This window comes from Parasteatoda tepidariorum, chromosome 7 (genome assembly GCF_982258835.1).
Source record: "Parasteatoda tepidariorum strain Cologne lab strain chromosome 7, Ptep-v5.0, whole genome shotgun sequence".
Classification (NCBI taxonomy): domain Eukaryota; kingdom Metazoa; phylum Arthropoda; class Arachnida; order Araneae; family Theridiidae; genus Parasteatoda; species Parasteatoda tepidariorum.
In genome coordinates this window covers 32,546,444-32,571,964 of record NC_141761.1, presented here as the reverse complement: position 1 = coordinate 32,571,964, position 25,521 = coordinate 32,546,444, and the positions used below count along the sequence as shown (strand labels likewise).

The 25,521-nt window shown below is 31.9% G+C and overlaps 1 protein-coding gene across 1 annotated transcript in view; it reads left to right on the top strand.

The window, feature by feature from the left end:
• The first annotated feature begins 8,768 nt into the window (after window positions 1-8,768).
• Window positions 8,769-25,521, top strand: part of LOC107446164 (xaa-Pro aminopeptidase 1) — a 72,342-nt gene continuing 55,589 nt past the window's right edge. The window contains exon 1 of the mRNA XM_087167628.1: window positions 8,769-8,889. Coding sequence (XP_087023754.1) covers window positions 8,847-8,889 — 43 coding nt within the window. The 5' untranslated portion in view covers window positions 8,769-8,846. The remainder of the gene's footprint in view (window positions 8,890-25,521) is intronic.

Below are 25,521 nucleotides of genomic sequence, written 5' to 3'. Positions count from 1 at the left end.
TATTTTAGTATTAAATAAATTTTTAAACTTTCCTTTTTACATTTTTGTCAATTCAAGTGAAAGTTATCTACAAATAAATTAAATCTATTGAAAAGATAACATGTGTATTCTCATAAAGCAGAAAAATCACTATTTTTGATTAACAGCGCAGCTACTGATTTATTGAGCTTTTCATTTGAAGGAAACTAGTAAAAGTTATAAATTATGCTATAATCATTAAAATCTAACTATTTAAAATTATACTAATATATATAATATTTCTACTGCTGTAATAGTCTCAATCTTTAAAATTTCGTTTTCAACCATATAAGTGAAAATTAACAAAAAGTTTTTGTTTTTAGCCATATACTGCCTTAGTATGAGTTCATAAATATTGTCTTTTCGTGAACCTGGTATTTCATAATAAATGTATGACATAAAACAGATATAATAAACAAAATTTTCTATTAAAGACAAATTCGCTGATTATCCAACAGAACATGATTTATTTTTTTTTTTTTATATAAAAATTCTGGAGAAAAAACCTTTATTCAGAGAAACTAAAATTATTAAATTCTAAAACATAAAACAGGGCTGATTGTGCTCCGGAAAAAATCCGGATTTCCAGTATTTCCGCTAGCAGTGTCCGGAAATCAAATTTTCAAAGGTGGAACTTAAAAACACAGTTTATTTTATTTGTTTGTAAGGGAGAGACAGAGATATACTTTATAACCTTATATTTATGATTAATATTCATTTTTTATCAGTAAACAGTTGTTATAATCATAAACTCAAGAAAGACATATTTGTAAATTTTGATTACTTCTCCAGGTCATCATAGGTATGTGTAAATAGTATAGGTATGTGTAAAATTTTAAATATATTTTAAGTAAACTAAGAAATATTGAGAAAAAGGGAAAAAGAAACCTTGTTTAAATTTTTTTCTAATTTTTCAATTCAAACTGTCTTTTTTTTAAACTCAATTTTCCGGAATTTTGACTTGGTCTCACAATCACGCCTGATAAAATTATTAAATTACATTTTTAATTATCTGCATTTTATGCTCGAATTAACCAAGCAATATTGCTTTCAACTAATATTTAATATTGGATTAAAAAAAAAGATTTGTATTAACAAGTGATTCCTAACAAACAGATTAAAATAAATAATTTAAACATTTCTAAAATCAATGATTGTGTAGCAATAATAATGATTAGTAATAAATAATCATAGGCAATAATTTGGTTAATTTAACTATAGTGATCAGGGCGCTGTAAAATAAACAAAATATGTCATTAAGATTACGCCGTTTTGTACCTTCTTAGGCATGTATTAAGTATGTTTTGTTGCTGGTTAAAGTAACGAAATCGAACACAGGAATGTTCTCTGGACAAACTTTTTTTTTCAGACAATGAGAATGAGCTCTCTTGCCTTGCTGAGACGACAGCTTGATTTTTGGCTGTGCTTTAGCTTGATGATTGTTGTAAATCCAAAATTAGTGCTAAGATATTTAGCATCTGAAAGAACAAAGGAATCAAATTTTTCTTTTTCGGATTTATTTCAGCTAATTGTGTTAAAATACTTCATGAGAAAGATTATATTTCAATAATTGTACTGTTAATTCTTTGAATAAAAATTGAAAATGTGTAACATTTTCTCTGTCTTATGTAATTTCTTGTGCATTTTAAAAAAGATTGGGATTGGCAGGTATTTGAATTAAAATTGTAGCTCTGCAAAACCATTTTTTTTTTATTTTTTTTTTTTTTGCATTTTGTGAACTTAAAACTTCCTTTCAAAGCACATTAAACATGTCTTTATAATATCTTGTGTTATAGAATAAACTCTGAGTAAGAGTGAGTTTTTACGTATTTATATAATATTTTGTGCACTAAGTCATGGTAGCTGTATTGTAAGCCAGTTACGCAAGTGTCATTTTCAAATTACTGTTTTGAGCTCAATAAATTGTTAGATTTTAGTTATAAAATTTTAGTTTATAACTATTAGCTTAATTATTAAAGGAAACATGTATGTTTGTACAGTGCGCAAAAAGGGGAGAAAAAAAGCACCCTGAATGACTTGTGATCCTAATGATCAGATTTTCATGTACTAGGACTCAATCTTAGTACGTGGGGAGGTAACCTCAGATATTCTAATTAGCTAGTGCGTATGATACTTTTAATATACTTTTTTTTCTGAAGAATTATGATTTCTAATCCCCAAAATATAGGGGATATCTGGGAAATATGGTCCTGAAAGTTTGGACCCCTTTATGTTAATTTTACATTTTTTGAATTCCGCCGTATCTTGTGAACTTTTTAAAGAAATTGGAAAATTTTTTCTCCCACGCAATTATAAAATTTGTTTATGCAAAGTTAATTTCATTCAAACCAATAATAATTTTTTTATTTCATTAAACATTTTAAAATGTTAGTATTCAAATTTTTGAATTACAGTCAAACCCCGCCCCGCTATAGTGAACGAAATGTTCGCTCCCGTGCCTTGCTATATGCGGATAATGTTATTTTTTATGGATATAGTGAGCCAAAAAAGTTAGGAAGTTGGTTATAATGAACTTTTTTCTGTCTTCAACTGATTTTTTTTTTGTAATTTTGAAATTACTACTTCAAAAAAAAAAATTTATATATACATTTTTAAAACCATCTATGGAGGGGAATGTAGGGATAAGAATTTTTTCTTGTTTGCTCCCTTTATCTCACTTTCCCATCCCTAAACAAACAAAGCAGGTGTTTCCAACCCAGGCAGAGGATGCCAGTCAGATCAATATGCATTTTATGTCAGAGGGAATGAGCAAGTATTCATTATTGGTTAAAGGGTTGGACACTAATATTTGTTGATAAGGCCCTCTCATTTCAACTCCTTTTTGCTCTCAGTTCAGTTTAAAAAATCCTGCAAACAAGTGTCTCAAATTTAACTATGGCGAGCAGTAAACGTAAAACGTTCTCCATTGATGATAAAATGGGAATAATCAGAAAAATTGAAAATGGATGCAATCAAGCTGATATTTGCAGGGAATATAAACTATCCAAATCTGCTGTTTGTAACATATGGAAAAATAGGCAATTAATAATTTCTGCTCATGAAAAAAATTTAGATGGCAGAGAAAGTTGAGAAAAGCAGATCACAAGGATGTTGAAGAAGCATTACTAAAGTGGTTCACCAATCGAAGTATCTGGACAACACATATGTCGATGAATTTGCTAAGCGATTTTATGAGACTACTCCTACGTGCTCGAATGGCAGGTTAGACAGATTTAAAAAGCGGAATAACAGAAATTCAGGAAAAATTATCTGAGAGTCGGGAAGTTTTTCCAGATCTGATGTTGAGGATTGCTCATCAGCTAAAGATTACTAATTTTTTTTTGTACGCAAGACAAAGAGTAATTGAAAATAACACACTTTTTGCTACTACATAATATTTTTAGTCATTTATTTGAACAATGTGTAATAAAAGGAAGGAGTTTGGGAACATTAGTTAAATTGCCTGCGCAACGGATATAGTGAACAGAAATTTCGGTCCCTTGAAGGTTCACTATAGCGGGGTTAGACTGTATTTTTAAAAAAATTAATTTTAAATGGCAAAATACAAAATTTGAAGGAAATGGATCGAATTCATGGGAAATTTTATTTTGTAATGGACTTGGTCCCCACAGGAGGGGTAACTAAAGGGGCAAGTCACCATAACTATTCTTGAGGGAGGATACTTTTTTGAATATTTCATACAATTCTGTTTTAAATCTAAATTAGATTTAAGGAGTATTTCTGATCATTTAAACAAGCATTTTTTGATAGTGGGAAGGGGGATATTTTTCCAGCTAAATTTATCACATTAGCATCAACGCTGAACTTTAAAATCACATAAAATAACAGATAAGAGAAACCCATTTACAAATACTTTAATTTGAGTAAAACAAGAATTTTTTTTGAGTGATGGATTTGATTTTATTATTTTTTGTGGAATACTTTTTGAATTTCTTTTTAGTACCGATTATTCTCTTTAGTCGGTTTTTTATTTCAGGAATCATGAGTCATTCTGTTGTCAATGATTATAAGTGATCCTAAATAAAACTCCTTATTGTTTCAAATGTAGAAGAATTTATTTCAAGATAGGGGTCTGGAACTCTGTTTCTTGAGAATAACATATAATATGTTTTCTCTACATTTAAGACTAAGCCCATTTGCCTTGCAGCCACCTCAAGGACAAGAAATGCCTCTTTCAGGGGAGGCAGGGAACGAGCAATTATATCAACATCATCAGCAAATGCAAGTAGTTGCACAGATCTAGTAAAAAAAGTGACCACTAGTATTGATGTTTGAATCACGAATATCTCTCTCAAATGCAATATTAAAGAGAAGACCCTGTCGAACACCTGTAAATGTGTCAAGATTTTCTGACAGAGACCCCAGAAACTTAATCATACACTTTGTATCATTTAATGTAAGTCTCGTCAATTTAATGAGTTTTGAAGGTATTTTAAAAGTATTCATTGTTTCAAAAAGATAATTTCTATTGATACTATCAAAAGCAGCTTTGAAATCAATAACAAGATGATATGTTAAATTCCATTGATTTCTCTAAAATCTGACGGAGACAAAATATCTGTTCTTTAGTTGATTTTCCAGCACGGAATCCACATTGATATTTTCCTATTTGTGAGTCAATAAATGGTTACAGCCTGAGAAATAAAATTCTAGATGGAATTTTATAAGTTATACAAAGAAGACTAATGCCACGATAGTAGGCACAGGTCTTGGATCTTTCTTCTTGTGAATTGGACACAAAATACTAATATTCCAATCCATTGGCATAATCTCAGAGTGCCAGATGTCAGTAATAAGTTCAAATAAATTCCTCAATAAGGTAGGTTCATAATTTTTTAGTAGATCTGCTGAAATAAGATCATGTCACAAAGCCAAACTTGTTACATAAACTAAAAAGTTACATAATAAGAAAAGCACATTTATAACTAGTGAATTGGGTGAACTATGATGACCCCATACCCATAGGCCTTGGGGGATGACATCCCCTAGTCTCCTCCCAGTCTATTCTCAATAATATGCAGACCTCACTCTGTGATATCGTGATAGGAAATAAAAGAGTTAGAGTGTTCCAGTGACAAATGGTTTAACTGAGGTTTTTTTTCCCGAAGGTTACAATAGCCTTCTACAAAGTTTCACTGATATGCTTCATAGCGTTGAAGTCTGGAGACCTGACTGGTCAATCGATCCAGCAAATACCTTTCAGAAAAATAAGATGAGCTCTTAGCCGCCACAATTCTAAAGGTCAATTTTAAAAATGATTTAATTTAATAACATGATCGCAGTAAGACGAGATTTTGTGTGTGGGGGGGAATAACAATTTTCATATTTACTGCAGGCATTTAAAATAGATTTGGTGGTGAACATACAAGAGCGTTTTCTTCTCAATGCTTTTAACCTTTCAACTGAGGATTGAACATTTTATTATTACCCTTGAAAACACTTTTGCACCAAAGAAATTTTTAAAAAAATTTAGAAAAAAAATACGCACAAATAAACTTACTAATTAGATTTCAGTTCCATAATTTTTTTTTTCTTCAAATTCTTATTTCGTCTGATAAATTTCTGAACATTCCTTATTCCTTAGCATATATTGCACTACAAAAATAATAATAACATTTTCATCTAGATTAACTTTTTATTTCACAAGACAATCTTTTCTTAGCAATATTTAATTGTTTATAAACACTTTTTACAAAATGGTGAATAATTTCAAAAAAAATAGTTTGGTCACTTGCATAAAATATTTTTGACGTATGATACTCTTCGGATTTAATGTGTTTCTAAACTATATAAAATAGTTCAGCAAAGGTCACAATAAAATGGTCAAAAATATATTACAGATCTCCAACAACGAATCGACAAGGAGACCATCTTCCTTTCTATTCCAGAGTTTTAAATGAAAGAGAGACGAAGAAACCCGTTGTATTTTATTTCTAAGTCAAGGGGTGAAATTGTGTTGATTGTACTTCTCTCCTAAGTTCCTATTATGGGGACGCATAATAAGAATGGCCATTATAGTTACTAATTTTCTAAATCCTGTAATAAATTTTTTGGAGTTAGCTTTTGACTGTCTTACAAAATTTTCCGCTGTTATAATGAAAGTTATTATTAAGGATTATGTTCAAATAGAAAGATGGAGAAAAAAATTTGTCTAAATGTGTCAATTTAATCATCACATTTGAAAATTTAGCAAATGTCTTTTTATCTCTTAAGAAATTATTATAAAACTAGGAGGCACCGCCCCCTGCTCGCTAACGCTCGCCAACCCCCGAGAATTGCTACGCAATCCTATGTGGTTCACGCCGTGAAACATGGCTCGCTGCGCTCGCTCGCCAATGAACACAATGTTCTAGCACAAAGACATAATATATTATCATCAAAGACATAGTATTTTATCATCAAAGACATAATATATTATCATCAAAGACATAGTATTTTATCATCAAAGACATAGTATTGTACTTATGTAGAAGAATTCTACCAATGTTCTTATTGGCTTTTAAAAAAGTATATTAGCTATTTAGATTGTACATGGTGAAAAAATCAAAACATTAGCTAAATAAGAAACATATTAGCAAAATAAATTATCAAATATTGCTTCACTAATATTCTGCATTTTAAAGCGTGAAAATTCAATGCATAAATAAACGCGAAATATAAAAAAATTCAATGCATTCAATACAAACACTTAAACATTTTTTAGACGTTTAGGTAGCTCCCAGTAGAAAAATATCAATTCAACAGCGGCCTTTTAAAGCATTCTCACTTCAATTAATTAATTAATTCCTAATTGGGTATACTATAGCCTACGTCACAGGTTGTGTTATTCCTACTAAATTTAACCCATGAACGGCATTTTCTGCGAGCCTAACTTCAAGCCACAAATAAACAAACGAAGTGTTTGATCGTTTAAATAGCTGCTCGCCAGATTTTATTGCATTATAAAGAAAAGTAATTGATATTCGATTTTTGATTAATAATTGATTTATGTGGATAGTGGCATTTATGTGGATAGTGGCATAGAATTTAGCATTGCGTCATGGTAAATGTTATTCCTACTAAGTGGAAGTAGTTGTGTTTTTTTAATATTATACCCAATTGAGTTTAAATTAAATACGTATTGTCATGTTTTTAGTGCATGAATCTGAATTGAACAACCTGATAATTCTCACTCTGGTTATTGTTATCTGGTTGCTCACTACGTGCTCTTGCGCGCCGAATCCAATTAATTAAAAATGAAAACTGTTGCCAGCGCGAGAAAAGAAATATAATCGGTTTTATTGATACATACATACATACGTACGTATTAGCGTTTTATATAATATAGATAATCAATCAATTAACAAAGTTGAAGCAGAAGGAAAATTGTTCCCGTAATGGAAGCCTTTGCGCCTAATGAGTTAAAATGAAATGAAAGCTGATTGCTCTACTAAAAAGGTGACTATAAAAGTCCAAGATATCCTTATGCGCCTATTTCATTGGCATAGAGCAGGGATGGCGAACCAATGGCAAGCGTGCCCTAAAAGGCACGCGACACAATATTTTTAGCACGCCACCCATCACAAAGTTCACTATGAAGCATATAAAAAACAATTAAATTAAAATGCACAATAAATTGAAACAGAAAATAAACAATTTTTAACCAAATAATTAACAATTAATGACAAAAAACAATTAATAAGCATAAAAAACAAGCTAACAACTATCAAAAAATTAACAGTAATGCTTGAACTAACATCTTACAACCTAATATAAGTTATTTGTCATCTAATCTGCAACAACAGAAGTCACACAGATGTTACTTTAAGTTGAATTGTGCATATAACTGAGACAAATGTATTATATTTCAAATGTATGCAAATAATGTATGCAAAAAAATATTTATTATATTTCATAGTAAATAAAGAGTTTTGAGTTGATAGTATTTAGTATTATTATTTTCCCAATAATCACGAAGTTAAAATTATTTGACGGCACGTCTATGACCTCATTACACAATTTTTTTTAAAAAAAATGGCAAGCTGGTGCATAAAGGTTCGCCATCCCTAGAGAAACGTATGGTCAACTAACATGAAACCAGCCCAAAATCCATTCAACTTCCGTTGTACTAACTAACTGACACAAATAAAAAAGATACAATAAAGCTAAAGTTTTAAAAATATATATTTATAAGTTTCTTAAAGGGGAATAAAAAAATAACAATTTGTTTTTGTTCATACCCAAAACGAAAAAACATTAATGGTGCATCACTGCCGTAATAAATTTCTTTCACCACCAGAAGCACCGACGTCTCCTAAAATAATACTCAGTACGTTTTTGAGAAGACAAAATTAAATTATTTCTAGTAAATTTGTTTCTTATAATTTAATTTTATTATTTTGAAATATAATAATAATCTGTTTCAGTTTAATTCACTGGCTGATTGAAAGACCGTGGCTAACTTTTTTTTAATTTATTATTATTCTTTCAGTTTAACCAATGGCACATTTAGAATAAAAAAAATTTATCGCGGAAACTGTTTGAAATAGCCTTCAAGGTATTCATGCAAAATCGTTTTCAATTGGAGTGAAATTAAATAGATTTCGAGAAAGTTTAACCCGCCAAACAAGATGTAAAGTGAAATAATGAAAGAACATCTGTGTGTGTTTGGGTTTCTTTTTCATTCCACTTAAGTAAGTAGAAAGGCGGGGCGTTATGACGTTTCTTAAGTGGCACACGCGCGCGCAAAAAAAAATATGCACACATGGCTAGCGAGCGAAATACCTTGTCACTGACACTGAAGAACAGATTGGAATAAAAAAGTTGAAATGTTTTCTCTCTTTCTGCTATGCGGAACAATATTAGCCTCTGGTAGGAATCGATTTCTTATTTACATTTTGTTGCATTAAGCTCATTCGAATTCAAGCTCTAAAATATTAGTAGACTAATTAATTATTGGTTTAGGCGTACTATAAAAATCAATATTAACATATTAACGATCTTGTTTTTGTAATGCGGTGTTGCTAAAAGTGTTATTATTTATTAAATAGTAATGCGTTTATGTTTAAACTTATTTAATGTTTTCTTCTAATGAACTACTGCTTCGGCTTTTTTAGAAATAAAGAACATGAGCATTATTTTTGTATTAATTAAATTGATTTTTTTTCGTAGTAACTTAAATTTATTTAAAATCGTATACATATTTAGGAAACTTCGTATTAATTATATTTTATTTTAATTATAATGGATACAAATTAATTGCTCAAGCAAGATAAATGTTAATCATGTAACTACTATTTTATTTTTTTGAAAAATAATATGTACTCAATATGTATTTATTTATTTTTTCGCCTTCTTTAAATGAGAATTTAAATTTTTATAGGCCATAAAGTTTTCATTGTTAACGCTTTCTAACGTTAATGCTTTCTAATCAATGCGCATCATTAAAAGTGCTCAATCACAATAAAAGCAGCAGCGGTTGAAACTAATGCGTTACTTTTCTCGTAGCTGTACTAACTTTTTTTTGTACTTTTTGAAAAAGTAGTTAAATGACGTAAATAGTAGTAAAAACGTGGGGGCGGGGGCCCTACACGATACCTGCCGAATATCGTGTTGGGCCCCCGCGAGAACGTAGAAGTGCCGCAACACGGCGCGGAATGGATTCGATCAATGTAAGAAGTAGATAATTGACACCATGGGCGATAATTAACACCATGAATTCTGCAGGGCTGTCCATAAACCAGTGGGAGTAAGAGGGGGTGGGGATATCTTCTGAACATCACGTTGCAAGGCATCCAAAATATGTTCGATAATGTTCATGTCTGGGAGTTGTCCATTTACACTCTTCTGAATTTAGACACTTCCGCCGGCCACCAAAATCCCCAGACATGAACATTATTGAACATATTTGGGATGCCTTGCAACGTGATGTTCAGAAGATATCCCCACCCCCTCTTACTCCCACTGGTTAATGGACAGCCCTGCAGGATTCATGGTGTCAATTATCTCCACCACTACTTCACACAGTGATCGAATCCATGCCACGTCGTGTTGCGGCACTTCAGCGTTCTCGCAGGGGCCCTACACGATATTAGGCAGGCATACCAGTTTTTTTGGCTCTTCAGTGTATATATATATGTTGTAAAAAATCTGTTGCAGTTAAGTAGAAAAAAATTTAACGGTTACGTAGTTTCAATTTTAAAGTGACGTAGGGATCGAAAATTTAATGTCATAAGTTCAGTTAATGTCAGTTTTAGAAATCAAAAATGCTACTGTAGCTTCAAATATGAAGAGAATTATCTCAATTTTCTCATGTTAGCTTCTGATTTTTCTCACAAAAAAGACATATTGGATAGATTAATTTTTCCAATACATTAATTTTTTATTAGTTGTGTAGTCACGAGGAAAATTGAAGGGCAAGTAAAATTGAAAAGTGGTAGTAAAATTGTATCATTGCATTCGATTGGTGGATTGGATCTAGGCGGACTAACTGTACATCACAGGCAAATTCGAGTAAGATTATTTATACAATTCAAGTACATCAAGTATACAATTCAAATGCTGTAGAGCATTATATATATATATATATATATATATATATATATATATATATATATATATATATGAAAGAGTAGCCATCAAACCTGCCTTTAAATGCCTGAATTAACGAAATGTTAACACAGGTGGGCATTAGAAATAAATAAAAATATTTATTAAATGCTGCATAAGGCTGCGGAATTTTTAAATAATTTATTAACTGTAAAATTTATATTTTTTAAAGTAATAATTAACCGTTTTTGCTACTCAGGATTTCTAAAACTTTTAGCTGATGCTCAATTCTTTTTGTGCGTATATATATGTATATAAAATATCAATATTTTGCTTCTATAGAAAGTCATAATGCCAGAGCAACTTCAGCGTAATATTTTTTCATTGTTATTTATTAAAGAGATTTAATTCACTTATTTTCTTTCTTCTTAGTTTTGTTTCATTGTTCCATTTTTTATGCAGCATTGTTACCAATAAATGACTGTATTGAAGCTTACAAATCACTCTTTTTACAGTTATCTATGTCGTTATTTTTTTTTAATATCAAATAAGCATATATTTCTTATAATTATGGGTAAATTAATACTGTAATAATTCAAAACAAATAGTGATGTCTAATTCTTTTTTCTTCCTTCGATGAACTTGTGCATCGAAACATACAGAAGTACGAGCTGGTTGCATCAAAAAAAAGAAAAATTTTTTTAACTGATTTCAAAATACGCTACAACATGACATTCTCGACTTTTATCCTCTTTCCATATTTTTTATTTATTTTAAGAAACGGATGAACGGATTCTGTTTTGATTTAAATGACGTTAAATGTGATAACTCATCATTTTTAATAAACCCTAGCAACAATTTTACCTTGGCTCCAGTTGGGCTCAAAATTGGATGGATCCTATAAGAACATACATATATTGCGGTTCCTAGATTTTTTAATATTGGTCCTAGAATATAGGGCCTATATGAACTGAATGAATATAAAATATCGGGTGAATCTGACAATTCTATATAGGGCCGACATGTGCTGTAAAGTGACTGTCAGATATCGGATGAATCAGATAATTCTATATAGGGCCGACATGTGCTGTAAAGTGGCTGTCAGATATCGGGTGAATCTGGCAATTCTATATAGGGCCGACATGTGCTGTAAAGTGGCTGTCAGATATCGGGTGAATCTGGCAATTCTATATAGGGCCGACATATGCTGTAAAGTGACTATCAGATATCGGGTGAATCAGATAATTCTGTATAAGGCCGACATATGCTGTAAAGTGGCTGTAAAATATCGGGTGAATCAGATAATTCCATATGGGGCCCAATATGGAAAAAATAACCGCTCTTTGAACCCTTATTAAGACAAGATTCGTGAACATTGGTCCATTGAGGGTCAAAGTTATTTTGCTGTCTACTAGGGAAGATTTAATCTCAGGTAGACGGATGAAAAAGTTCAATAAGAATTATTTTTCTGTTACACAACCAGTGCCCCTTATCAAACAGCAATCAGTTTGTTACTTTTACATACGTTTATTTATTTATTTATTTTAATGTGTGATAGTGCTTAAGGTTAATATGAATTATTGAAAACCTGAGGTTACTAGGACTTTGAAATCATGTTTTGGATAGTCGGTAGGGCATAATATCAATAATGCTAAAACTGCCCTTTCCTGATTTACCCATTCTAAGAAACTACTTATGATATCGTTTTGAAACTTTTTGGAGGAATTTGAGATTATATCAGTTGCATGCTACGATAATGTTTTAGCGTTAACAGGAATACTTTTGAGTTATGAAAGCTTCTTTTTTTTTGCTCAAAAATGATTAAACTTTTTAAAAAATTAAGAGTTTTCAGTTAATAATGTTTTGAAAAATTTTCTGCCCAAGTATTATCGAAAAATTTCTGTCAAGTTTGTATTAACAATTATCATAGTGCAAATATGTATATGTAAATATTCTAGGAATAAAAAAAAACTGAAACAATATCTTATTAAGATGCTGAGAAAAGGTACGTGGAGAAAGGTCCAGTTTTAGCATATATGCCTTACAGACTCCCCTTAAAAAATCTAGAAAATGTAAGGGAAAATGAAAAAATTTTGCTAAAAACCCAGAAAAAAAAATTTACCTTTTCACGTTTTTCTTTTCTAAGGAAACCTTACCTTTCTTCAGAAAATTCCTTTGGATTTCAATTTGTTCATAAGTTATTTTAATTTTAAGTACTTTTTATTCCACTAATTTCTCTCTCTTTCTTTTTGATTTACATAACTTGAGTTTGCATTTTATTTTGCTTTGTAGAAACTATAACACTTAGAAACTTAAAATTAACAAACATGAGCAAAAAAAAAAAAAAAAAAAAGGACTGGAAGCACGATTGAATAAAAAAAAAAAGAAGATTAACATTTGATAATTATTTCGAGAATTATCAACTGTTAATCTTATAATAAACAATGCAACTTTGTATCCCGCAGAAATGCACCTGCAGAATTGAAATTTAAAGTACTGAAAGAACCATTTTTACTTACCTTTAAAAAAAAAAGAAATTTAACTAAATTAGCTGATGAAAGAAAAATTTAATCAGTCTGGTTTATTTTAATGTTAGTAATGCGTTTTAAGCATTCAATGAATAATATTATATTCTAATCATGTCAGTAATATGCTTTCATTACACAAAGTTACGAAATAGCTATAAGACAAATAGAAAAATAGCAGTTAAATCTTCCAAATCGTTATAAAAACTGTACACTATTTTCAATTTGATCAAAAATTTGTACTATCCTACTCCATTAACGTTTATCAAATAATATATTTGTATTACATAACTTATATTTATTTACCGTCGGAAAAACTTATCTCATCTTCATATTCGTTCACTCATCAGTTTTTCTATCTAAGGGTTATATCTGCAGATCATCCATTCAAAAGTGCCGACTTCCTAATTTCTTTCTTAATTATTTTAATTTCCTGTTACATCTTAACACAAAGCATGCTGTTGTTCAGACCTTTCATCACTACGTATAATAAAAAAATATATATATATTAAAAAAAGATTGTTGTGTAAGACTCCGAGTAAGATAAATTCATTGATTATTGACGTGATATTAGCTAATTTAAACAAATGGGAATCTTCAGCTTTTGGTAGATGTTGAACAGAAACTTTTTTCACAGTTTTTACATGATTCTTCAAAATTTTCTTAATTAACCTTTTGTACAAGTTGACTCTAAGTCACCCCCCGTTGCCAACTATGAAATAACAAATACTCTAAATTTTTAAGTTTTTTCATTTTAATCTTTAGTAACCACTGTATTTGTGGCCTCCGGGCATTGTATGGCAGTTGTGCAAACATCGAATATTGTTTTGTAAACTTTTAGTTGCTGCGTTGGTTTTTCCCCCATCTTTATCTTTTATCGTTGAAAGATTTTATTTAAAGAAAAAAGAACTACTTGTTTTTGAAGAGTTCCTTATTGGAATCCTTTTGTAGAATACTAGCCTTTGGATACAATATTGGAATCCTTTTGTGGAATACTAGTCTTTGGATACAATATTGGAATCCTTTTGTGGAATTCTAGCCTTTGGATACAATATTGGAATCTTTTTGTGGAATACTAGCCTTTGGATACAAGATTGGAATCCTTTTGTGGAATACTAGCCTTTGGATACAAGATTGGAATCCTTTTGTGGTGTTCATGTTCGTGTAGCTCAACAATGATGTTTGATCCATTACTTAAACATAAACTTTAATACAAATAATTTCTAGATTAAAAATACATAAGAAGTTACATTAGGTGCACGGCCCTAGGCAACGTGCGTCGATCGTGCCGTTCCAAGAGAGAGTGTCCTGTCGTGAGTCACCTCACTTACGGTTAAATCCAAAGTTCGTAGTTGAAGTAGTTGTACTTGTCTGCGGCGCGCGTAGCGCCATCTCACGCCGAACGCAGAGCCATGTTTAAGTTCTGCCGCAGTACCCCCCTCCTAGCGGAGCGCTAGGAAAAACGGACTGGGGTCCTAACTCTTCTACCCGACCTGGATGTTTTGGTAGGTGGCTGGTGCTCAATGTCTGCTGCCGGGGTATTTGGCTGAGGTGGCTGGTGCTCAATGTCCGCTCCTGCGACATTTGACTGAGGTGGCTGGTGCTCAATGTCCGCTGCCGGGGCATTTGACTGAGGTGGCTGGTGCTCACTGTCCGCTGCCGGGGTATTTGACTGAGGTGGCTCCCCTGACAGCAAAAAGGCTGGTTTGAGTCTGTCTATGGAAACAACCGTTTCCTTGTTCTCTTTCAGTATCCTGAAGACTTTCTCTGTTTTACTGAGAACCAGATAGGGTCCGTCGTAAATTGGGCGAAGTGGTGCTCGGACAGCATCATATCTCAGGAAGACGTGGCTGCAAGTCGATAAGTCCTGAGGAATGAAAGACTGACCTGTCTGTAGTCTTGTTTGAGTCGGGCGCAGGCTGCGCATGCATTCTTTCAGTCTCTTGGTGAACGAAGATTCGTCCACGGGGTCATCAGAATTGGTAAAGAATTCACCTGGTAGTCGTACCGTTTTGCCGTATACTAACTCACATGGAGTTGCTTTTAAGTCCGGTCTAAATGTTACTCGAAGACCGAGTAGTATAGTGGGAAGTTTCTCCACCCAACGTTCCGTCAAGTGACATTTCATAGCAGTTTTTAGTCGGCGATGCCAGTTTTCAATTATGCCATTGGCTTGGGGATGGAAAGAGCAGGTATGTACATGCTTAGACCCCATTAAATTAGACAAAGACTTAAATAATTTGGATTCAAACTGTCGGCCTCTATCTGTTGTTATAACCTCAGGTGTACCAAAACGCGCTACCCAAGTTTTGAAGAAGGCCTGAGCTACTGTCTCCGCTTCTATGTTAGGTAGCGGCTCAGCTTCAACCCAACGTGTGAAACGGTCAATCATCGTTAAGCAATAACTAAAATTTTGGGATGTTGGCAAGGGACCGATTAAATCAAGGTGGACGTGGCTGAACCGCTTATTTTCGACAGGGATGTTCTGAATGGGACTTTTTGTGTGTCGTGTTATTTTCGTTCTTTGACACGGTATGCATGCTTTTGCCCAGTTTAAAGTGTCTTTTTTGATGTGGGGCCAAACGAATCGGTCTGTCAGCAATCTTACCGAAGCTTTTCGCCCGGGGTGTGAAATATTATGTAATGCGTTAAATACCGATTGGCGTGTTTTTTCGGGTACGAATGGGCGGATCTTTCCTGAAGAAGTATCACAGTATAGTTCTACCGAAGTGCCGGGTAACGTGAATTTTTTTAAGTCTAATGAAGTAGTATTATTTTGTAATAGCGATTGCAATTCAGGATCCGAATTTTGTTCATACGCCATTTGTTGGTAGTCAATCATACTGGGACAATTTATTGCTTCGATCCGGGACAAAATATCGGCAGGAATATTACAAACTCCTTTAACGTGACGAATATCGGTCGTAAATTGGCCAATATAGTCAAGATGACGTAACTGTCTGGGTGTACATTTCTCACTTTTCTGCCTAAAAGCGAATTCAAGAGGTTTATGGTCAGTATATAAGGTAAAAACGCGAGCTTCAAGCATAAAGCGAAAATGTTTAATCGCACAATAGGCGGCTAAAAGTTCACGATCGTAAGTCGAATACTTTTTTTCTGCGTCGTTTAATTTTCTGGAAAAGAAACCTAAAGGTTGTAAGCCTGATGATGTAATTTGGTGTAGGGCGGCACCTATTGCGAAATCGGACGCGTCAACATGCAACGCTAATTGCGCTTCAGGGGATGGATGAAAAAGTAGGGTGGTATTGGCTAATTGTTGTTTTGTATCTTCAAACGCTTTAATTGATTCGTTTGACCATTGAATAATTGTTTTGTCGGATTTCTTCGCGCCTTTTAAGTATTCGGAAAGTAAAGTCTGAGTATGAGCTGCATGTGGAAGAGTTCGACGGTAATAATTAAGAAGTCCTAAATATCGTCTTAGGTCACTTACAGTTTTTGGCTGTTTAAAATCTAAAATGGGTTTAACCCTTTCGGGCAATGGCTTGATACCGTCTTTATTTATCAAATATCCTAGAAAGGAGAGCTCTGTTACGCCCAATACACATTTACTCATATTTATCCTAATGCCGTATTCTAAAAGGCGTTGGCATACGATGTTTAAATGTTGAATGTGCTCCTCTTCCGAAGAGCTTGCGATCAAAATATCGTCTAAGTAAACGAAAACAAAATTTAACCCATATAGCACCTCGTCCATAAAACGCTGAAAGGTTTGTGCAGCGCTAGACAATCCAAAGGGCATGTATAAAAATTCAAAAAGTCCGAACGGTGTCGTTATAGCTGTTTTTGGAATATCATCCGGATGGACGGGAACCTGATGATATGCTCGCGTTAAATCAATTTTAGAAAATATAGTCCTATTATGTAAATTGTGGGAAAAATCTTGGATATGAGGCAGAGGATATCTATCTTTCTGAGTAATACGATTTAAAGCGCGATAATCTCCTGTAGGTCGAAAATCGCCATTTGGCTTCGGAACCATATGCAGAGGATTGGACCAATTAGATTTGCTAGGTCTTATTATACCTTGTTCCATCATATGCTGGAATTCTTTTTTAGCGATGGCGAGTTGTACTGGGTGCAATCGACGCGGGCGACAAAAAACTGGTTGGCCCTTTGTAATGATTCTATGAACCGTATTATGTTTAGGCTGAGGAGAGCTAGGATGTGGGCTCATAATTTCTTTATATTTATTCAAAATGTTATGAAATTTAGAATCGTTCGAAATAAGTGTGACACTGTTTCCTGAATATTTTATTGTTGAACCGCGATTCGTTAAGCTAGTCACGGAATCTCTTAAACACGAGTTTTTTAAGTCAATTAATAATCCGAAATGTTTTAAGAAATCAGCACCAATTATCGGCTTACTCACATTAGCGATTATAAAAGTCCATTTGAACTCCCTACGTAAATTTAAATTAAGTGTGATAACTTTTGTGCCATAAGTTTTAATAGGGGAATTGTTAGCTGAATAAAGAATCATGGATGTAGCGGAAACAAACGACATATTTGATGAGTACGGAAGTACACAAACATCACTACCACTATCAATCAAATAATGGCGTCGGGTTTTAGGATCATGAATAAAAAGGCGACTAGAGCAATTTGCTGGGAAATCACATTGCGCCACTTGCGATCTCCTAATTAGTTTTCCTGATAACGACATGGAGGTTTACACTTCTTTGCTCTATCACCGAATGCTTCGTGATACCAACAGTAATCGCCGGATTGTTCGCGACGCGGAGTTTGAGAACGGCGTCTATTGCCAGAAAAATGGCGGGAACGGTCACGTGGTTGCCTATTATTGGAGTGTGATAGACGCTGAACCTGTTCAGTCAGGGCAGCAATTTGTAATTTCAACTCGTGGATTTCAGAATATTCGTTTTTAACTGCATGAACTTCGTTTGGGTTGTTAGGTGAAATCTCTAAAATTTTGTCTGCCATAATGCTAAGTTTATCTAAGTTACCTTCTGAAATTGAAATAATAGCTTGAGCAGATTGTGGGAGACGTTGTAACCATAATGTTTTTAAGAAATCATCACTCAATTTTCTATCGGCCAGGTTACGCATTTTCCTTAGTAAGTGAGAGGGCTTATCATCCCCCAATGTAAGTTCGGATAACAAAGTTTTGATTCTCTTTTGCTCTGAATCTGAAAACTCAGAAATTAAGCGAGCCTTTAAAATTTTATATTTATCTTGTTCGGGTGGGCTTAGGACGATATCGCTTACGTAAGATAATACCTCAGAATTTAGGGCGGCGATGACGCTATAATATTTAGTTCGATCGAGCGAGATTCCAGCTACGGAAAATTGAGCCTCGATATTTGCAAACCAAAGTTCGGGGGCTTTCTCCCAAAATTGAGGTAATTTAACACTAGCCGCGTGCACTTCTGCAGAGCGATTATTTACATCTCCTGTCGCGACATTTGAGTCGGACGGCAGTTCATTTAAAGGCATGTTTAACAGTTAAATTTAATGAATAAATGTCTAAACAATTAAAGAAAAATTCGATAAAACTGCACTTGACAAAACGTTGAAGGTAGAAAAAATAATTCCCACTTACTTTGCGTTATTGTATCCGAATTGGAGGAACACAAATCAGCACGTGCCCTGTTACGTGCATTGAAGAGGATGCGATGTTCAAACCACCATAAGGTCACCAATGTTCATGTTCGTGTAGCTCAACAATGATGTTTGATCCATTACTTAAACATAAACTTTAATACAAATAATTTCTAGATTAAAAATACATAAGAAGTTACATTAGGTGCACGGCCCTAGGCAACGTGCGTCGATCGTGCCGTTCCAAGAGAGAGTGTCCTGTCGTGAGTCACCTCACTTACGGTTAAATCCAAAGTTCGTAGTTGAAGTAGTTGTACTTGTCTGCGGCGCGCGTAGCGCCATCTCACGCCGAACGCAGAGCCATGTTTAAGTTCTGCCGCAGTGGAATACTAGCCTTTGGATACAAGATTGGAATCCTTTTGTGGAATACTAGCCTTTGGATACAATATTGGAATCCTTTTGTGGAATACTAGCCTTTGGATACAATATTGGAATCCTTTTGTGGAATACTAGCCTTTGAATACAAGATTGGAATTCTTTTGTGGAATACTAGCCTTTGTATACAAGATTGGAATCCGCAGATCTAGAAAAATCGTAACTTTCATTTCAAAGTATCACTTTAAAAATTCATTACAACATTAAACAACGAAATAGTTTTTATTTCAATTTAATATTTTATGATGCAAGATTATGAATGGTTGATCCAAGTTTATTTTTAACTTGTCTACGAGAGTCTTGCACGTATTCCGTTGTTTTTAGAGAGTTACAAGAACTTCTCAAGCAACAAAATAAGCATATCTAATTTTTTTTTTAAATTTAATTTGTATTTTTACTTTTATTTTTATTTATTTTCTTTTAAATTTAATTTGCCTTTTTACTGCATAGATTTATCTACTTGTCAAATTTTATTTTTATATAATTAAATTTTTCTATATAATTGTTATAATCATTCTTGAAATTGTCCCTATTCCTATTTTAAACAAGTTGTAGAATCAAAGCTAAAATTTATGCAATTAAAAAACCCAAAAAAATTTTATCGTGCCAACATAGATTTAATTTTCGATTTCAACGGGATAAAATTTAAACATAATAATTTTGCTCTGTTACCTTTCCAAATTCATTCACAAACTATTTTATTTTTAATTCTTCTTTAGTTTTCCGTAATTATAAACTTGTTAGATAGTTTTTGCTCCAGAGATTAATTCACAATAGTGCGAAAAGATAATTCTTGATATTGTTTTAGAATTTTAAATATATATTTTTTATTTTAAATAAATATGTCGACTAATCACAGTTTCACATAAATTTTATTATTAAAGTACAGTAAGACCTCGATTATCCGAGCTAATTGGGACCGCTAGTACCTCAGATATCGGAAATCTCGGTTAATAGAAACATGTATAAAAACCTTCCGTGCTTGCGAATTTAACTGCTTTTAAAGTAAAAAACAATAGAACGTTTTTTAAATGATAAAAATAAACATATATGAACTTATGTTTCACAGCTAAAAAGACTTAAAAAGGAAATCAACTCTAGTAGTAAATTTTAAAAAGTAAAATGGAATTTTTTTTAACTATACTTAGTTAAATATCGAAAGACGCATTTCAAAAATAACACAAATCTCAAGAAAATATTGTATTTTTAAAATTTACATGATTAAACTTACAAGTCACATGACCACTGTTAACAAAGCATTCATGGATGTTGTCTTCTCAGGATGTAATATTTCATGGAAGTTGAGTGCTTTTGTGGGGAATTAGTGCCTGTAACACGGACAACGAACTAATATGTGTATAATTTCTTCCAAGCTCATTTTGGAGAGGAGGGAGAAAAAAAATGTAGACTTCGTTATTGCCTCGGTTGACAGAAACCTGGGTTAATCGAGGTTCTACTGTAAATATAACTTATTAAAAAGTAAATATAAAATAAAACTTTGGATCAGGGGTCATATAGAGTCCAGCGTTCCCCAACCTTTTTATCACCGCGGACCGGTCAACGTTTGATAATTTAACCGCGGCCCGCTTGGGGTGGGATGTTGATGGTTTATATTTCAGATTATTTCGATTTATTAATTTTAATTTAATAGCATTCAAACGCGTCTTCAAAATAAAATACAGTTACCCCAAAAAATAAATGTAAAGGGATTTAACATTTTAGCTTACTAGAACGTTAATCAATGAGAGCCCTGAACTTGTTTCTTTGCAATGAGACGGTTCCATCTGGGGATTTGGAGACAATGACACCCGAAGTGTGTAGCTTATGTCCAGTTTATTCCGTTGCTTTGTTTTGGTTGCTGTTACTTTTCTTCATTAGTTCCAATGTAAATTTCGCACCGCGCTTTCATGATTTATTTATGATATTTAAAGTTATGATTATTGATTTTTTTTATTCAAACTAATTGAAGGAGAAAATAGTTGCGGTGGTTTTCTTTTTCTTTTTTTTTTTTTTTTTGACTTTTTAAAACAATAAGAAATTTATGTCACTACCTTCGGGGGCCCCTTTTTTTAAAATAATTTTTTTTTAATGGAGCACATATATTTTTAATTTGGAGTATAAACCTAGGAATTTAAATTCAGTTTCAATGAAATGGGCTGCCCGGCACCAATTGATCCACGGACCGGGGGTTGGGGAACACTGATATAGACTCTTCAATTTCGTGACCAACTAGATGGTTATGGACCAACGCCCTGATTGTAGCTGAGAAGTCGGTATTGTGTACATGCCGCCTTTACTTCCCAGCCAAGCTGGTACCCATCGATTCAAAACTGGGTGGGTTTGAAGCCGCCACTGGAGATCAAGCCCCAGTTCTTCAAAATATCAGTTCAGTGCAGCAGGGCCAAAAAAATAATTATAATTTACTAAAAATTAAATATAACTTATTTAAAAATTATAAGACCGTAACTAAATATTTTTGTCATAAAATGTTGCACAATTTAGGAAATATCAGGTTTTTACCTCATAATGTAAAGAAGAAACATTTTTAATTTTAAGGCTTTCATTTTGAATGATAATCAAAAGACGTAACAATATTAAAAAATGATAGCAAGATGAGATGAAAAATAAACATTGCTGGTAAATACCGTTTAGTAAGGTATACATATATGTTTAATAGATAAATGCGGAGAACCAAAGATATCTGAATTTTCTTTGTTTACTAACGATTAAATCATATGACTTTTCTGTTTTTCACATGAAACGGTAAAGCGACAATTATCTTTTTATGCTTTAACATTTTACTTATACTTTTTCCTACATTCTTATTTTGATTTGTTACTTGATCTCTTAAAGATATCTTTGCATATCTTATCACATTATTTCAAAGAAATCGCATTATAAATTCAAGTCTTTAAAATCAATTTATCTTTTTAAGTTCATTCTTTTTTCCTGGTTGTATAACAAGAAGTTTTAATTTATTTCATTTTTTTTTTTTTTTTTTACATTTTGTTTCCTGTTTATTTAATGACATTTCAATCATTTAAAATTTTGACATCAAGAAACTGGTGAACCATATCGATAAAATAATTAGTATTTATAACGATCAACGGTCAAGACTCCGCTCTATTTATTATTATTTATTTTCTACTTTCTGCACCCTAAGAATAAAATTAAAAAGAATTGAGATCAATAAATTTATCAAAAGTAGCATTTTTTTTTAAATCCAGAAATTGCCTAAAATCCATATAAGTAAAGTAAAATAAGCATGATAACAAATAACACTTAATTTAATTTTAAAAAGTATATTAATATTCCATATACTTCTCATGCCGATCATTAAAAGTTGATATTAACTTATGAAAATATTCAATTAAGTTTAAAATCCACTTTTACCTATAACAGATCGGAAAATAGAACTAATAAATCACATGTGAGCTGTTTGAAATTCAGTAAGTATTCAGGCTTATGTTAAAATTTCAGAGTGGCGCAGATGTAATATTAAAGTGGTTGAATGGAAATATTATTTAATCGTTTGTTTATTATTGTTGTAAAATCTTATGATTTTTTTTGAAGTTATATTCTTAGAGTATATTTAACTGAAGTACAGAGATTTGAAAGAAAAAAATGAAAAAAACTTCATTTGCTGAATATTATTAACTTAATATTATTAATTTATAATTAATATTATTAATTTATGAATTATTATTAATTTAACAAATTATTTTTTAAAAATAATTAATCTATTTGAAATTTAAAAAACATTTTAATATGTGATTGTTAACAAAAAACTTGTATTGACTTCTAATGTTATAAAATTTATTGTAAATATATCGCTTTGCTAATACGTTTCAATTAGCAAACTTAAATTAATAATTTCGCCATTTGGTGTGTTTTGTTAAAAATATAAACTTGTCTAAGGTGTAAAATATAATTTAGCTTTTGTGGACTATAACTGATACTTAACTAAAAATCAACTTAATTATTAAAAAAAGCACTCCCGAATCAGCCGATTGGCGGCCATGGATCGCAATTTCGAGACCAAAGACTAATGCTGGCAAGGTGGTCAATATTAAGCTCTGGTCATCCTTACTTCCCAGAACAACTGGTACCTTTGAATCTGAAGCTTAATAACTTCAATATTTTATAAGAGCAATATGAATTTTTCTAAATTAAAATAAGGCAAAGTAGATTTATTTACTGTATTTACAAAGCAAAATAATAATAATCATGATTTTGCCCTCGTTGTTTTCTGCATATTTACCAAAAAAAGAAAAGAAAATTTCATTAGTAAAAATTAACTATAACAAGATTTTAACTTTTTCCTGTAAAAAAAAATCTATTTTTTAATTTTTCATTTATTTATTCATTTTACTGTATGTCGTCTATTTCCATCTTTAATTTTTACATGAATCCTTTGAACTACGCACGTTCTAAACATGTTTTCGTAAAAAGAAGAAGAAAAAAAATGTCTAAGAGATAAAAGATTTTAATTTTATAAATAATGGAATTTGAACCACTGCATTTTGAAATATCACTGTATAAATTTCTACGTTTCTACTTATTATTATTATTATTGAAGTTGGTTTATGAACAGTAATAAATTTTTCTTATGAAAGCTCTGTTTCTTTTTTTTTAATTTTTTATTTTATTTTATTATTATTATTATTGCTTTTTGAATAGACGCTGACCATTCCAAATGTGGGAATTCGTGGAATTGTCCGAATGGTCAAAAAGTATTTATTATTCAGCTGGCGACCTTGAATCATCTATTCAGACCCTTTCAAATAGACCCCTAAACTTTGTAAAGTGCTTTCGAATTGGAATTAATAAGCTTTTTATTTCTCTACCATGTAATCTACATTTCGATTTTAGTGTTCCTGGCGGGACTCCCCTTCCCCTCCTCCAAAGCTCTAAATCTAGTTTAAGAAATTTCTTAACTATACAGACGTCTATAATCTATGGATTAAAAGAACTCAAAGTATATTTTATTTTCGTCAAAAAATTACAATAAAAAAAATTAGTTAAAATTGCAAAAAAAAAAAAAAAACAACAACACATTTGTTATTTGTTCAGATTGTTTGTTGATTAAAGTTTTTTTTCTCTTCCCATTAAACAGTGCGTCTTATATATATTTCATTCTGAAGGAAATTATCTTTGGATCTTCTGAAGGAAATTATCTTTTGGATTTGGATTTTGGTGTTTTACAATTGTGTCCAAACAGCTCTGAATTAGCTTACATAGCTCTAAAGGTAGGGCGAAATATCCGAAAAGTAAAATTAACACTACGGGGACCAAACCTATACCGCTCTCTGGATTAAACTATTGGGGCCATATTTTTCACATTATGGATGCTCCCCATGTTTTAACGATTAAGTATCCAAATCCTTCGAAAAACTGTATCTTTATTTAACGTAAGTACCACTTGGCGTCTGATTTCGTAACTTAAAATGTCGCCTGTACAAATGAATTGCATAATTAAAATTAGACCTAGGAGTCATTAAGATATTATCTTAGTAAATGATAAAATCCTATAATTAGAACAAAATTTTAAAGGTGTTCTATCTTTTATGGTGCGTGTTATGCAAAAATAAATTACAAAATATCTAAAAATGATGTCATTTTTTTTAAAATTGATTAGAATATCGTTCAAGGGTGTTTCTTTCCGAGTGTGATGATTGAACACTGGTTATTGTTCGATTCAACCTTTTACATGAAATACACTAACTCCTATTGATTGAAAAAATGTAAACCCTTTTTAGTCGGGTATGTGTATATTGACATCATCAAGGCGAATTAAGAGGGCATACTTACATCCTCCGAAAAATCCAATAAATTGAAAATTATATTTTACCTTTAAATGTTATGAAATTTTCTTGTTTTAAATAATTTAGAATAATGCATGTCATATTGATTTCACTGCAATTCATAAACTGAGCGCAAAAGTTGTATTTTTAAATTAAATACTTTAATTACTAATGTAATTTTGTAGTAAATTTTTTAAAGTAAAACATTTACCCTCCCTCCTGAAAATCCAGTAAATTAAAAATTATATTTTGCTTTTAAATATTATAAAAAAATTTTATTTTGAATAATTTAGAATAATGCATGTCATATTGCTTTCACTGCAAATTGCTTTCACGTCAAATTCTTTCTCGAAATTCCGGTAAACAAAATTTAATGATTGATGATCAAAATAATCTTGCGGGTAACTGTGTTGGACAGAGGATAGGATCAAATCTTTCAGAATTGATATCTTTTGAGATCCTGAAAACTTTTAAACAAATAGATACATACTTGGTACCTTTTTAAATTACAGGAATTTTAACAAATTTTATTTTTATAGTACAATCGTTACTTTTGTAATCCGAAAGATTTTTTTTTCCACATTACCTTTGTTTTCTTTTACCCTCTTTTA